Raw genomic sequence first — 14,315 nt, 5'->3', positions numbered from 1 at the left:
CTGCTCTTCCTAACAGGCTTTTGCTCACCTTTGCTTTATAGTAGCTGAGGCCAGGGCCTTCAGGGGCAGATTTGGATGAGCACTGTGAGGGAGGAGGAAAGGTGAGGCTGAGCACCATCAGCAGGCTGAGTATTGTCCTCCTCTCCAGGTACTGCAAGTCCATGTGAACAGAAGGGATCCTAAGGTTTAGACAGATCTGCAGCACTCACACAGACCAAGTGCCAACCTTTTAATATTTTTTTTTTTTTTAAGAAGGGCCCTTTAGAAATTCCATTTGCCGTAACACTTTTGGCAGAAGGATACAACGGCAGCTTAGGTAACAGCAAGATGCACCAAAGTAGTGAAGAAACACATTCAGTTTTTCACCCAGCCTTGTGTCTTCAGTCCATCTATAATGAGGGAAAAATCTGGGTCCCTTGGGGTTTGATTACAGCAAACCTGCTGTAGTGCTGGAAGAAGACAGAGCCTTTCCAGAGGGAGCTGGTGGGGCTTCTGCCTGGTGACTCCTACAAAAGTTCAAATTGGCCTTGAATCGAGCTCTGTTCTGCACCCTCTCCTGGGAAACACCTTGGAGATACAGTTAAGGTGTGGGTGGTCAAGAGCTGGGGAAACAGCACGAAGAAGGAAAACAGCCCTGGGATGTGTCACGCAAGGCTGGCATCCCGTCACCTTCATCCTCCAGCGTGTGCCTCCCCTCTGCGCTGCTGCTGCCGCCACTTTGGGGAAAACCGCCGGATGAGGCAAATTTTGTCCCAAGCCTGGAAGGATTCCCAGCCCAATCTCACCATGCTGGGACAGCGGGGGGCGGAGGGAGGTGGGGAGGCGGAGGTGATGGATGCGGTGGGAGGAGGTGGAGGCAGAGAGAAGCGATGCATGCGGTGGATACAATAGATGCGGTGGATGCGGTGGAGGCAGAAGGATACGATGAATGTGGTGGATGCGATGGATGAGGTGGATGCAATGGAGGCGGAGGGAAGCGATGGATGCGATGGATACAATGGATGTGGTTGATGCGGTGGAGGCAGAAGGATACGATGGATACAATGGATGCGGTGGAGGCAGAAGGATACGATGGATACAATGGATGCGGTGGAGGCAGAAGGATACGATGGATACAATGGATGCGGTGGAGGCAGAAGGATAGGATGCATACAATGGATGCCGTGGAGGCAGAAGGATACGATGGATACAATGGATGCGGTGGAGGCAGAAGGATACGATGGATACAATGGATGCCGTGGAGGCAGAAGGATACGATGGATACAATGGATGCGGTGGCCGCCGCCGCTGCCCCGGGCGGGCGCGGACAGAGCCCGCGCGCACAGCGCCATCTAGCGGCGGCCGGCGGCTCCCGCCGAACGGGGATGTCCCGGAGGGATCGGGATCGGGAGCGTTCCTGGGACCTCGGCTCACATCAGCAACGAAAGGAGCTCCGCGACCTCCGCTGGGTGCAGGGCGAAATACAAAGGATGAGCAAAAGGCTGAGGTACTCAACGCCGTACTGGCGTAGGTTTCCAGAGAGCAGTTGTTCTCTGGGTACTCAGCCCCAAAGGTAGAAGATGAGGATGGGGAGCAGAAAGGAACCCTCATAATCCAAGAGGAAATGGCCAACGACCTGTTACACTATTTGGCCAAGAAGGCCAATGGCATTTTGGCTTGTAGCAGCAATAGTGCAGCCAATAGTGCAGGCCAGGGCAGTGACTGTCCCCTGCACTCAGCACCGGCCAGGTTGCACCTTGAGTACTGGGCTCAGTTTTGGGCTCCTCAGCACAAGAACAACAGGGCTGGAACGTGTCCAGAGAAGGACAATGAAGCTGGGGAAGGGTCCAGAGCACAAGCCTGATGAGAAATGGCTGAAGGAGTTGGGGTTGTTTAACCTTCAGTAAAGTAGGCTCAGGGGAGACCTTGCCACTCTCTACAACTGCCCGACAAGAGGCTGTAGCAAGGTGGAGGTCAGTCTCCTCTCACATGTAGGGAGTGACAGGATAAGAGGAAATCATTCCAAGATGCACTTGGAGGGGTTTAGACTGGATATTAGGAAAAATTTCTTCATTAAAAGAGTGGTCAAGCACTGGAACAGACTGCCCAGTGAAATCACCATCCTGAAGGTGTTCAGAAGATGTGTAGGTGGGGCACTTGGGGGGACATGGTTTAGTGATGAATATGGCAGTGCTGAGCTATCAGTTGGATGTGGTGATCTTGGAGGCCTTTTCCCTTATGATTCTGTATTTCTGCACGGCTGTCCACTGAAAACTCTGTGGGAGGGATAAGGAAAGTGCCCTTTTACAGCAGAGGGAGACTGAAAAAAGGAGGTGAAGAGGAGCAGGGAGACAAAACTAGGCAAAGGAGGATGAGGCCATGATAGTCAAAACTTCAGCACCAAGATCATAAAAGTGCAATGGAGGATAAAATCCTACCTAGAAAAAGAGAAATGACTGAACTATCCCAGCAAGACATTTTGGTGCACACATGAAGAGGGGACAGAATGCCTGATCTAAGAATAAGATCACTGACAGGATGTAGCAAGCAATTTAAGAGATATAAAAGTGTGCTGAGAAGAAAAACAAGCCTCAAATAATTAAAAGGAAAAGTAACATTTCAAATAAGGTGGCCCTGATGGCTCAAAATGGAAAAAATAATCAGGTTGATTTCTCAGTTCAGTGAAGTCTCTCTAAAGCCACTATAACCTACTTCTGCATTGATTAAAATGCATTCATAATCTCTGAGTTTTACATTAATATTGAAAAGCAGACTCAGTTCAAAGTATTTCCCATAGTTCATGAAAGTCCTGTCACTCATCCCAGGAAATTTCACAAAATGTAAAAGCACACAGAAAAGATGGCATTTAATGATATTGAATACACAACCTCACTTCAAAATTTCCAATCTGTGCAGAACTCAAACAAACAATATGAACAAGCAAGTCTGATTTAACTTTTACCTTCTTCCTCCTCTCAGCAAAGTACTAGACTCTCACAGCTTTTTTTTTTTAATTCAGGGGGTTTAGGATACACTGTTTCTGACAACACTTCTCATTTATGTACAATTTGCTTGAAAAAAAAAAGATTAAAATATTAAAAAGGCACATCAAAAGCATCACATCTGTGCCAGATTCCCAAGTAGAAATTCTGTCTCTTTAATAACTCTGTAAATTAATTAATCACTCCAGCTCTAAAGAGAAAATTTTATAAATTCTACTATGAAGAGGTACAAAAGATAAGGTTATTTCAATATTTATACTTGTCAGCCTGGGATGCCATTGCTGAAAAAATGTGATTAACAAAATTTCCTTGTGAAAACTGCTGCAGTAATACAAATCCCACTGGAGTTGAACAAGACAGTAAAAAGAACAGAACATCATTCGGTATATGAGAATTTGTTTCTAAACAACAACGTAAAAGTTAACAGCAGGTTTCTTGTAGGTGGTCCCCATCTAAAATTATATGTCCCCACAAAAGCCTGAGGCATATCAATGTTTTCACACTAGATCTTACAAAATCTCGTGCCCATGGGTCGGCACACAGAATGTGAGCAGAAGTTAATCTTGTGATATGAGTAGCTTACCTAAAAATAGTAGCAGCTTTTTGGGTCAATGCATGATAATGAAAATTCATTTTCAGACTACTAAATGCTGAATAATCAATCCACAGCATGCCTGAAGTCTCTTACTAAGTACTATCCAGGAATGATGTATGCCACTCCCAGCTGCAAAAAGCAGATTCTTGTGGAACTCAGACCACCATTACATTTTACCAATGCCACGAAGGGCAGTCATGTGAAACTGCAAAAGCATGGAACAAATTCTCATGGAACACCTATCAAAATGTCTTCTGATAATAAACTATTCCAAATTGAATCTTTAATCTCAAGTAGCTTGAAATAATTGCTGACATTTCAGATTAAAGTCAGTCAGTCAGTCAGTCACAAAACTACACCTAACATATAAACTCCATTTAATATTATACTGATCAGGGACCATCAGTACTGACTCTGGATACTAGAGAATGTAAACAAATTCAAATATATTCACAATTAAGGGAGAAACCCATGAATGTTACCTAGGAGAGAAATACAGAGATTTAGGGGCTCATAACAAAGATTATTCCAGGTGGGGTATCAGAGCCCCAGAATTGGTGACATTGATTTTTAAGCAGTTTCCAGAGGAACAGGGGTCTGGTCCAGCATTACCAAAATTAGATCTGAGCTGGCCATAATAGCAGTGTTCAATACAGTTCAGGTGAGTGCTGATGCTGATGTGGTTTTCTGAACCCTCCTTTTGGTGGTTCTCTTGCTCTGACCCTCCAGAGTTGGATGCCTTGCATGTGCCAGAGAGATTCGTGCACTTTGGAGCTTCCTCAGCTCTACTGCACTAAAAACTTCAACTGGGTAAAGAAATGGCAGCTGAAGCAGAAGCTTTTTATCAGGCCATGCACTGGGTCTGTCTCTGCTGAGCCAGGGGCAGCACTGGATCAGCTCAGATACCACGTTCTGCACACCCTCTCCCACCCCAATCTGGCACCAAACAGTTTTCAGCTGCCACAGAAGTGATGCAGATTGTCTGGAGAGGGAGAGAAAACACATGCTGAGACAGAGCCAGCGTCTCTCTGTACCAGCACAAGGGCAGAGCTCTGCTGAGCACCCGAGCTGGCCCAGGAGCTGTGGCATATCCCCAGCCTGGCTGGCTGCTCAGGACCTGCAGCCAGGGCGCATGCTTGCTCACAAGGCTCCCACAGGGGAGTCTGCAAGATCCTCACACAACAACTAAGGAGTTCAGGAAATGCTCCAAACTCATCAGATGGCAGATGAGGACAGCCAAGCAGATTTTCTCTCTCTTGAGAGAGGTTTGATATCTGATGAGACAATCCAGGGCAAGAATAGCAGTTCAGTGTTAGTTTAACAAAGAGTAGTAGTAGAGGAGGAATAGCATTTCCTTGGAGACTGCTTCCTTTACATACCACACCCATCAAAGATGCAGAGTTTGTTTCGGGATGTTTAAAATATATTAAGAACATGCTTGATATTTAGATTTATGTTTACCTGAAAGCTCATGTTAATAGAGCAGTTTGATTTTTAGAATTTTGTTCAGATGCACAGCAGGTACAAATTGAGATGAAATTTTCAGATGAAAGCATACATGCATCCAAAGCCCAGAAAAACATGCTTAAATTGGAGCAGTCTCCACGTTCCAAGTCCCTGCTCTCTGCCTTAAAACTCTCAGAGTTTTAAGAGCATTTGCCATTTGAGCTTACAGCTGACTCAAGTGTTACTCTGACCTGCCCTTCAATGTCAGAAGCTGTCAGCCCTGCCCTTGCCTGGCTGCTTGGTGTGAAGCCTGTCAGCCTCTGAAGTCAGTGATATATTTACCAGGCAGGTTTCTGCTGGGGCTTTACTCCCAGAAACACTTCAGGGCTGGCAAAAAAGGCCTCAGCAGGATGACATCACCAGGAGCAGGGAAGCAGTAAGCAAGGATCTGCTCTTTCTGCAGGGAGCTGGGTGTCAGATAAGCTGAGCAATTCCTTCAGTGAAACAACCTGCCAGACAAACCAGAGTCCTGAAAGATCTCATCCTATCAATGTGATACATATATTCCACTCTACACACACCCACACCCCCATCTCTAATTGTTCAGGTGAGCAGGTGCCAGGGGATGTAAGAATAAAAAACAACAAATGAGTCCTCTTCTTTAAATTAAATTAAATTAAATTCAGATACCACCCTAGGTCAAAGTGAACTCTGAGAGTTCTTACTCTAAAACCAGAGCAGTATGGAGAGGTTCAGTTATCCATGCTTCTACTGGTAACATTATTGCAAGCAGAAAGGCAGTTTTATTTAGCAAGTGAAGACAGGGATCTGCTGTCAGTGGTTTAATAGCTTTCCACTTAAAAAAAAGATAGAAGACTTACTGTGAAATTGAATCTCAAACACAAACAAGAAGTTTAATAAATGTTCCAAAATGTGGAAGAAAGGAAAAGCCTTTACTCTGAGGATGAAGAGCAGCAGCTAAAGAAACCTAGGTGGAAATGATGGACATCAGAGCTCCTTGGCAGCATCACATAGTCCAGACTTGCTGAACCCATTCACCTTCTGTAGCACCATCTGCCATGGGCTTTGGTTATTTTACCAAGTAACTCTTCCCAGGGTAAATTTTCTGCTACTAATGAGGATGCATCCTGCAGAACAGGAACGCCAGTCAAATTCTGACAGCATCCCTATTACACTGAAAAAAGATCCAACCACAGGTTTTTGCCCAGAGAAGTAAGTAAGACCTTGTCAGCAAATCTGCCTGGCCAGGCAATAGAACTGTCCAGGCTGTCCAGAACTCTGAGGCAACACACTAACTGACCTTCATGGGCCAACTTTACATTTGGGAGAATGAGGAGAATCAATTTGTGACTCGCACTTAAATTCTAGCTGCCGATACAGAGGGCAGTATTCCATGAGTGATTTTCTTGTAATACACAGTGAAAAGGAAGATGAGCCTAAATTAACATTCTGAGCACCACTGCTCACTTTTACACAGCCCAGATTCTGACATTTCAAACTGGAGCACAGGGATTAGTCTTTGAGGATGGCACTGCATGCAGGAGTAGGTAGCATCCCTTTGCAAATGCTCTCTGGCACATGTGACTAACGGAGGGTGACAAAATACTGTCACACATACTGAGTAACTGCTGGAAAGATCAGGTTGCTCAAACTGTGATTGCAAACCTGCTGTGCTAACTGCTAAGTGGAGCTGTGTAGTACAGCTGCACACAGCCCACCAGCTCCAGGTAGGACTGTCCAGGATGCTACAAGACTTCCTATGATGTTCCTACTTCCCATGGGAGACAAAACCTGACAGTTCATTCTCTATAAAGTCCTAGATCAGGTGGGTTAGTGTCTTTATTAGGGAGGAGAAAAATGCTTTGTGACTTTCAGATTGTCAGCTACTTGGAGCCCTGAGTGGTAGAGAGTCTACATCAGTCCTTTCCCTCAGACAGGCTCCCCAAACAAAAAAAGCATAGTTGGAAAATACAGAAACCTGTATCAAGGAGCATCTAGGAAACAGTTCCAGATGGGTTAGTACAGCAGCAGCAACACAGGCATCCATGGAGGTTAGGAGGATAAAGCTGATGCCTACAGATATGAAAGACTGAATATTTCTGAGCACCTGTTGTAGACCAGAGACAGAAGATAAACTCAGAAGATCTCTAAAAAGAGTGATGTGTAACTGGAATCCAAAACAATGCTGAAAATATTTTTTTTCAGAAGTCAACATCTATATTGATCTCAGTTGCAAATGAAAGCTTTTGCTTGACTGAATACAAAAAAACAACTGTCAAAAAAAGGGATTTTTTTCCTTTTGCTAGGCAACCAAACAGATTGCTCCCACATCAAAAGCTGCAATTCTTAAGAAATAATATAAAACAAATAAGAAAACCAAAACAAAAGAAACCCCCACGTATCATTAATCAGCAATGATGGGTAGAAGAGTAGTGCTGACGTCAATGTGATGGCACTTTAGTTTAGAACATTCCTCTGCTGCAAACTTCCAAAAGTCGAGGCATTATTTTTAAAACATCCAGATTTGCCTCATTATAATCTTGTATCTGGAAATGAGATTGATTTGGTGAGGACAAATTATCCCAGGATCAACAGTAAGGATGACATCTTCACAGAAACATCCAGCTAATTCCAAGAATGGACTTGATATTTAACTCTATCTAGAACAGCTGTGTGTTGATACAGAGGTGAAGTGATTGCCCCTTACACACAGTGGACTCACGAGTCCCTGAGGCACCATGTCAGAGATGCTCAGGGTACATCACTCCTTCCTTCCTTGCAGCAGAATATACAGTACTGGCCATGGCAGCCAAACTCACAGCAACAAAGGACTCTGCTAAGTCCTCAGGTTGTCATCACAGGCAAGGTCACACTGGAATGAAAGGGTGACAGTAAGACATGGCCTTCTGTGACCCACTGACTTAGGAGGCGTGGCACAACTACCCAGTATTTTCTCATGTATCTTTGGGGATAGTCCTGCAATGAGGCTGCTCGAAAAAAGAATGGATATTTTACAAATTCTTCCTGGCCTCAATTATACACTCTTTCTGAACATATTTTCAATTGCAACAGTAAAGACAGCACCAGTATCCACCAAAAGATAAGATGCTCCTGCCAAAAGAGATGCAATTAATGAAACAAGTGTGAAAAGAAAACTGCATTGCTACAAAAGATCAGTGTAGGAAGGGAAATTTGATGCAAATTGAGCAATTGACCACAGCACCTTCAGATCAGGGTCAGTGTAAAGAATACATTCACCTGCAGAAGTATCAGAGTGCCTTAACAATAAAGTAAAAATAGGAATTCCTTGGATCAGTCATTTTATAATCACATTAAGCTGCTCCTGCTGCAGTCCTTGAGCATGCCACGACATCTGATAAAGCACTAGCCCAATGGCACTGCTTGCAGTATGACTGTACCAGCTCAATCTCCTCAGTCATTCTGAAGGCTGTGTTTCTATTCTACTAAATAGGTGCTTAGCAAATGCATAACAAGAAAATCAAGAGCAACATAAGCAACAACAGTTCTTTCCCCAGTTTCTCATAATTTTTCCTTGACCACCTCTATGAAGTAATTAATACAGAAAACACATCCCACAGCTCCAATCAACACCTTCTGAATGCCTGACTAGAAAAAATACAAAGTTTGATCCAGGGGAATTTCACTTGATTGGACTTACAGGTGCAGAGCAACTCAATAAAGCCCCTTTAATTAACCAATGTGAGGGATAGCATCAGCTTCAGGGTGGATAATTAATGAAAAACTGCTAGTCTAGTAATAGGTCTCGGCACACCTGCTCATTTTTGTCCAATTTCAGATACAAGATTTGATAAGGAGGAGAAAAATCCGTGTTTTTTTCCCCAAGGAGTTTACAAAATGCTAGCTTTGACACACTACAGAAGCCAAAGAGGCTCTCCAGATCACACAGTAAGGCCAGGATTCTATTTGCATCTTACTGAAGCTGTTTTGAAGGACCTTAACCTAACCTCTTTGATTAATGCTGACTTCAAAGCAGTGCCTGAAATCCTCTTCCCTAACTTGTCTAATACTACCCAAAGTCTGGCAAGCTGTCCCTCCTCAGCTAACAACAGCTCCAGGTGTTGGAAGGGTGTGGGGGGTAGGGAGGAAAGCTACTGCATGGGGAACAAATACAGAACCCAACAAGGTGTGGACATGTCATCAGATGGTGACAAAGCAGCCACCTTTACTGCAGAGTTATTAGGGAAAGAGCATGTCTCTGTGTGATGGGTATTTATGCAGGTGGTTAAAGTGGCACATTAATCCTTGTGACTCCCAAATTATCTATGACCATTCAAACCTTATGGGAGTTTTCAAGTGATAAACAGACTAGCATTTTTTTAGGCTGGAAAGGACACTGTTCTGCAAAACTGCAAGATCAACAGGCAGTAGCTAAACATAACAAAATTAATTCAAAACAAAGATTTAAAAAAAAATTATCCAAAGTAATTTTCTAAAACTAAAATTAACTTCTGAGGCTCATTAATATAGGATGTTATAGAGGGCAATATAACAAGCAAAATAAGCTTATGGAAAACAGACCCAGCATATCGGTTAAGATAGAAACCGAGTTTGTCTCAGCAAGTAACCAAACAGCAAAATACATAAACTAAGGATAGCCACTGGTGAGATCCTCTGCACACCCCCATGCACTTCAAATGCTATCTCCCTACACTTGGGCAACTTGCAAAAATAGGATGCAAGGCAAATATGAAAGTCTCAGGAAGAATTTTGTCACTCAACCTTGGGTCTCTAAAAACACAGAAACAATGCGTGTTGCAATTAATTAATTCAACATTACTCCCATCTTCTGAGAAAAATCAAACATTTGTATGATATGGAACACAACAGAAAATATTGGGTTAAAAAGTGAGGAAAAATTACAAGTTCATCTGTCCCAACTTCCCTTTGTTGTTGTTAGTTAGGTATTTCAGCTTGCTCCATTTGTAATGTTTTGTTAAACCAGAACATTCAGCTTTTACTGATGAAAACCCGATTTTAAAAATCAGTCCAAGCTCACTCAACACAAAAATCGAGTACCATTTCTGGTGCTGAAATTATTTTTTGGAACAAAACACAAAATATCACATGTTCACATGTCAACATCTGTATCATTAAGTTCTTTCTTTTTTTATCCATCTCCTACTATCTCTCCTACTTAACAGACTGCTGTGACATATATACCTCTACAAATATTAAACTAGTACTGCCATCACGATTTCTGTCATTTTTAAGCAAAGAAAAAGTCACGTTTATTTTGTAGTAGCAATAGTTTCTTTTTTATTTTTAATATACTTTAGGAAACAATATACAAAGCTGAGCTTTTCCACCATTTTCAAACGGTGAGTTGCTCCAATTACACAAATTCAGCGTTTTGTGATGGTTAAGAACAGCAGTCAGCACCAGACTTAAACAGTTAGCTACAACACAAACATCCTTCGAAATGAAATGTCATAATATCAAGACAGGTAAACCAGGAGTTAACATATGACAACTGTTGGGGAGGTGTCTTAAATCATTCTTGTTGAATTTTATATTTCCTTAAATATTTTATACATATTTTCCTGTTTACAAGTTTTAAACAAAACCTCCCTTGAGGAATTATTTAAGTACAAAAATGTTCAACAAGAACAGTTCTAATAAAGAATCCCCAAAAAGACCAAATTCTTATGTGTTGACCAAAGGAAATGAAAACCAGTGTTTCTTTGCTTTAACATGTTTATTACAACAGATACAATTCACATCTGACTAGCTTTTTTTTTCCTCTTTCCCCTCCCACAACCATGTTAACATGTTCATTGGGCTATTTCCTTATATTTGAGCAAGTAATGTACTTTCAGCACACATGCCCAGCAGTACTCTAAGTCCATTCTTACAGGGTGCAAATGGAAATACGTTTCAATAATTTATACAAACAAGTGGGTTATGCTCAATCACTGCAATTTTAAGCTACTGTACACAGGAATGAAAAGATTATAGAAAAAGTGCCATAGCAACAGTGCCTTAAGAAAAGAGAAAATTAGAAGCATTAAAAAGCTGATAAAATCAGATTTAGGATTTCACGGGGAAATGGAACACAGAAGATGAAAAACATTTCTCTGTAAAACAGAAATGGAGAAGCACTGCTCTTGACTCGGTGCAAGTGTGGAAACAGTTGTTTCGTGGTATTTTGTACATCGCCCAAACTGTTGCAGCCTTAGACACAAATCGCCTGGCGCTTGCATTGAATTTTAGGAAATGAAAAATTTCTGAATGATAAATTAACTAAAAAAAAAAAAAAAAAAAAAAAGAAAAAAGAAAAAAAGAAAAAAAAAAAAAAAGAAAGCTAATTTTGCAGACAGGTTTACATGTAAGAGGCTAGGTATTTAGCCACCTCAGCATTGATTAGTTTTGGATGTCTAAGCTCTGATACACATGGCTTCCCATGGCTTCACTCTACAAAATATATTTACAACGTGAAGAATACATCTACAAGAAATCTACATTTCAAGGGTTTTACAAATCATTCTTGTATCTTTCCCCTGAATTTGACTCCCTCCTGTCCCCTTCCCCATGTCAACTTTTTTTTTCTGCCCAGCTCAACGGTCCAAAGTCTACTCAAATGCAGCTCAAAAGTGTTAAGACTGGGCATCAGTTTAATAGTTCCTGTACTCAAAACCATGTGCAATTGTTTACAATTTTTCACACCATGAAGGAATTCTGATTCTTTAGCTTTTCAAGTTCTTTAATTTGTTGCCTCAAAAATAGTATCCTGCAAGAGAAAAGAAATCAATTAGTATCAACATTTCCACTATACAGATGTATTAAATAAGCATATACACAAGCACTTCTACAATTTCAGTGAAAGATACCAACTTCCTTAGCCCCATTAAAAAATTCAGATATCAAGTAAATTCCTACTCTGTTCAATAACCTAGAGCCATCTGCAGATGCACAAAGGCTTGATGTGTTTGACACTTTAGTTCAAAAAACTAAGTTGCTGTATTTCTATTATGACTGATACACAGTTGTGTTTAGGTCTGCTATTCAGTTGAATGTAGGTCCCAGAAAAAGCAGGACACTGTCAAGTAAGCCAAGTAACTGAAAAATCTGGAGAACAGTATTATGCCTGTGTCATGCAGTTTTCCAGATTGTAAAACAACCTAAAGTCCTCTTTAAAAAAAGAAAAGTGAGTCTCCTTCTCACTTGCTTTTTTTAAAGTATTTGGCTCTGTGGTTAATGGTAGTCTCTACTTATGGTAAGCTCCAATTTCAAAAACATTTGAGGCATTATTAAAGGACATCTAAGATAAAAAGTTGTAACTACACCTCGCTTCAAAATAAATTATATTGCTCAAAACTTTTTTTCTCTTCCTCTGAACTGACATAAGGAATTACCATGATTAACAAATATCTGGTTCACAGGACTGTCTCCCAGAATTTTTAATGAACATTTTGAAACCATTTTTCATGATGATGAAGTTTAATGCAAACATGTCAGCGAAATAAGAAAATACTCAGGGAGAATTTAGGTTTTATATAAATATTCTATGAAGGGTGAAGCAACTTTAATAAACGCAGAAAAAGGAATAATTCAGCACTTTTGTGGAACACTTCACAAATATGTGCCCAGTTCATTAAAAATGAATTTTCTACTGAAAAATAGGTGGAAAATAATATATTAATATAGAGACACCAAAAAGATAACATTTAGCTTCAAGGCATAGGCATATAAAATATATCAGTCAATGAAAAGTGCCTTTCCATATGCTGTCAGTTATGATTCAGACAATGTATGTGCTTTATCTAGAGATGAAGTTCCTTCTTGGAAGAAATTTAAGTAGCACTCTTCTGTGCAGAAGTACAGAAACTGTATCATCATTTAAATGTATTGATTTTGATAATCCCATCCTTTGCAAAAGCCTCCCACATCAACATGGTTACTTATGCCTTGTATTCCACATCTTTGGGATTGCAGCAAAAATAAAAGATACATGTTACTATAGGCTCAAAGTCATAATAATAATTATCCATTGACAGTTTAAGGATACAAAGCGTACAAAAAAGAAGGTGCTATTTAATGAGCTGAACAATGACATTTGACACTTTATTTCAGATCAAATGTGCAGAGACAAATGACACCTTAGGAAATTAAAATAAGAAACCAAGCCATTCACTGAATATACTACAGAAATCATAATTCATGTAGTGAAGTTATGAAATAAAGCTTCAGAAAGAAAGGGTGTTCTCAATTCTTTATCAGGAAAGGGTTACAAATATACTATAGCCTGCTTCTAAAGGATTGTTTCACTGTCTCCCAAAATGCAAGAGCTTCTAGAATAAATGCAGCTATTTTAGCAGCATGCAACACAATTAAGGTGGCTTCAAATAGTAAGTCAAAAGCGCTATATTCAAATTGTAGTGTGACTTAATAGTTGGGATAACATCACTAAAAGAGGAAACTGAGTATGAAAGCAGATACAAAATCATGACCACTGGTGAATATTCTGAGCATGTATTTTATGATTACAGTTTCCAATCTTGCACAAAAGTATTTAAAAGCCTGGCTGTGTATCACTGAAGTGATACACAAGACACCTGTTATCACTGACTTAAGAAGCAAAATCTACTTTGCTATAAGCAAACATTAATTTCTCCTTCACTTGTGATGCAAATTACACCTGTTCAAACTTGCTCTGGCTTTAGATCTATTGAATTTCTCATATAAACTGTACTGTTTCAGATAGGGATAAACTGTGCAGATGTGTACCTATGTGATCTATGCATTATGTATGGGCTGATACTCTAGAAGCATGCTGAAATACTGTAAGTTCATCAGTTCTTTGTAATGCACTAAGGTTTCTGCAAAGAGATTTCTTTTCTATCCAAGTAAGAGCAGATACAGAAATTGCCTATCTGGTTCTGTTTAGTGGAGAGACACAGGCAGAATGTATACAGGGAAGACAGCCTGCAAATACAGCAAGTACTGGTGTACTTACAGTCATCAGTAAACAGAACTCATGCAAAATAATGCAAGAATGAAGTTCTAATAACACCCTAAAAACTGAGATAAGCACAGAGCACATACTTACCTTTGCTCACGCAAAGTTGCTTGAATTTCACATACTCGAACTAAAGACCTTAAATTCTTTAATTCAGTACAAATTTCTGACATATGCACACTTCCCATGTTATGGGCTTCCTCACGTAATCTTGATGCCTGCAGTGGTTAAACAAAGGTTAGCAGTTTGAATCATGCATTGGAAACAACTGGCA

General features: G+C 40.7%; 1 protein-coding gene across 2 annotated transcripts in view; it reads right to left on the bottom strand.

The window, feature by feature from the left end:
- Positions 1–10,331: 10,331 nt before the first annotated feature.
- The window catches only part of WAC (WW domain containing adaptor with coiled-coil), a 56,253-nt gene continuing 52,269 nt past the window's right edge, over positions 10,332–14,315 (bottom strand). For both annotated transcript variants that reach the window (XM_084222640.1, XM_084222639.1), the window contains 2 exons: positions 14,132–14,259; positions 10,332–11,812 (listed from right to left, as the gene is read on the bottom strand). In XM_084222640.1, coding sequence (XP_084078766.1) covers positions 11,743–11,812; positions 14,132–14,259 — 198 coding nt within the window. In that variant the 3' untranslated portion in view covers positions 10,332–11,742. The remainder of the gene's footprint in view (positions 11,813–14,131; positions 14,260–14,315) is intronic.

The sequence above is a fragment of the Fringilla coelebs genome, assembly GCF_963513975.1.
Source record: "Fringilla coelebs genome assembly, chromosome: 1".
NCBI lineage: Eukaryota > Metazoa > Chordata > Aves > Passeriformes > Fringillidae > Fringilla > Fringilla coelebs.
The sequence above is the reverse complement of the archived record's forward strand: the minus strand, read 5'-3'. Positions and strand labels throughout refer to the sequence as shown.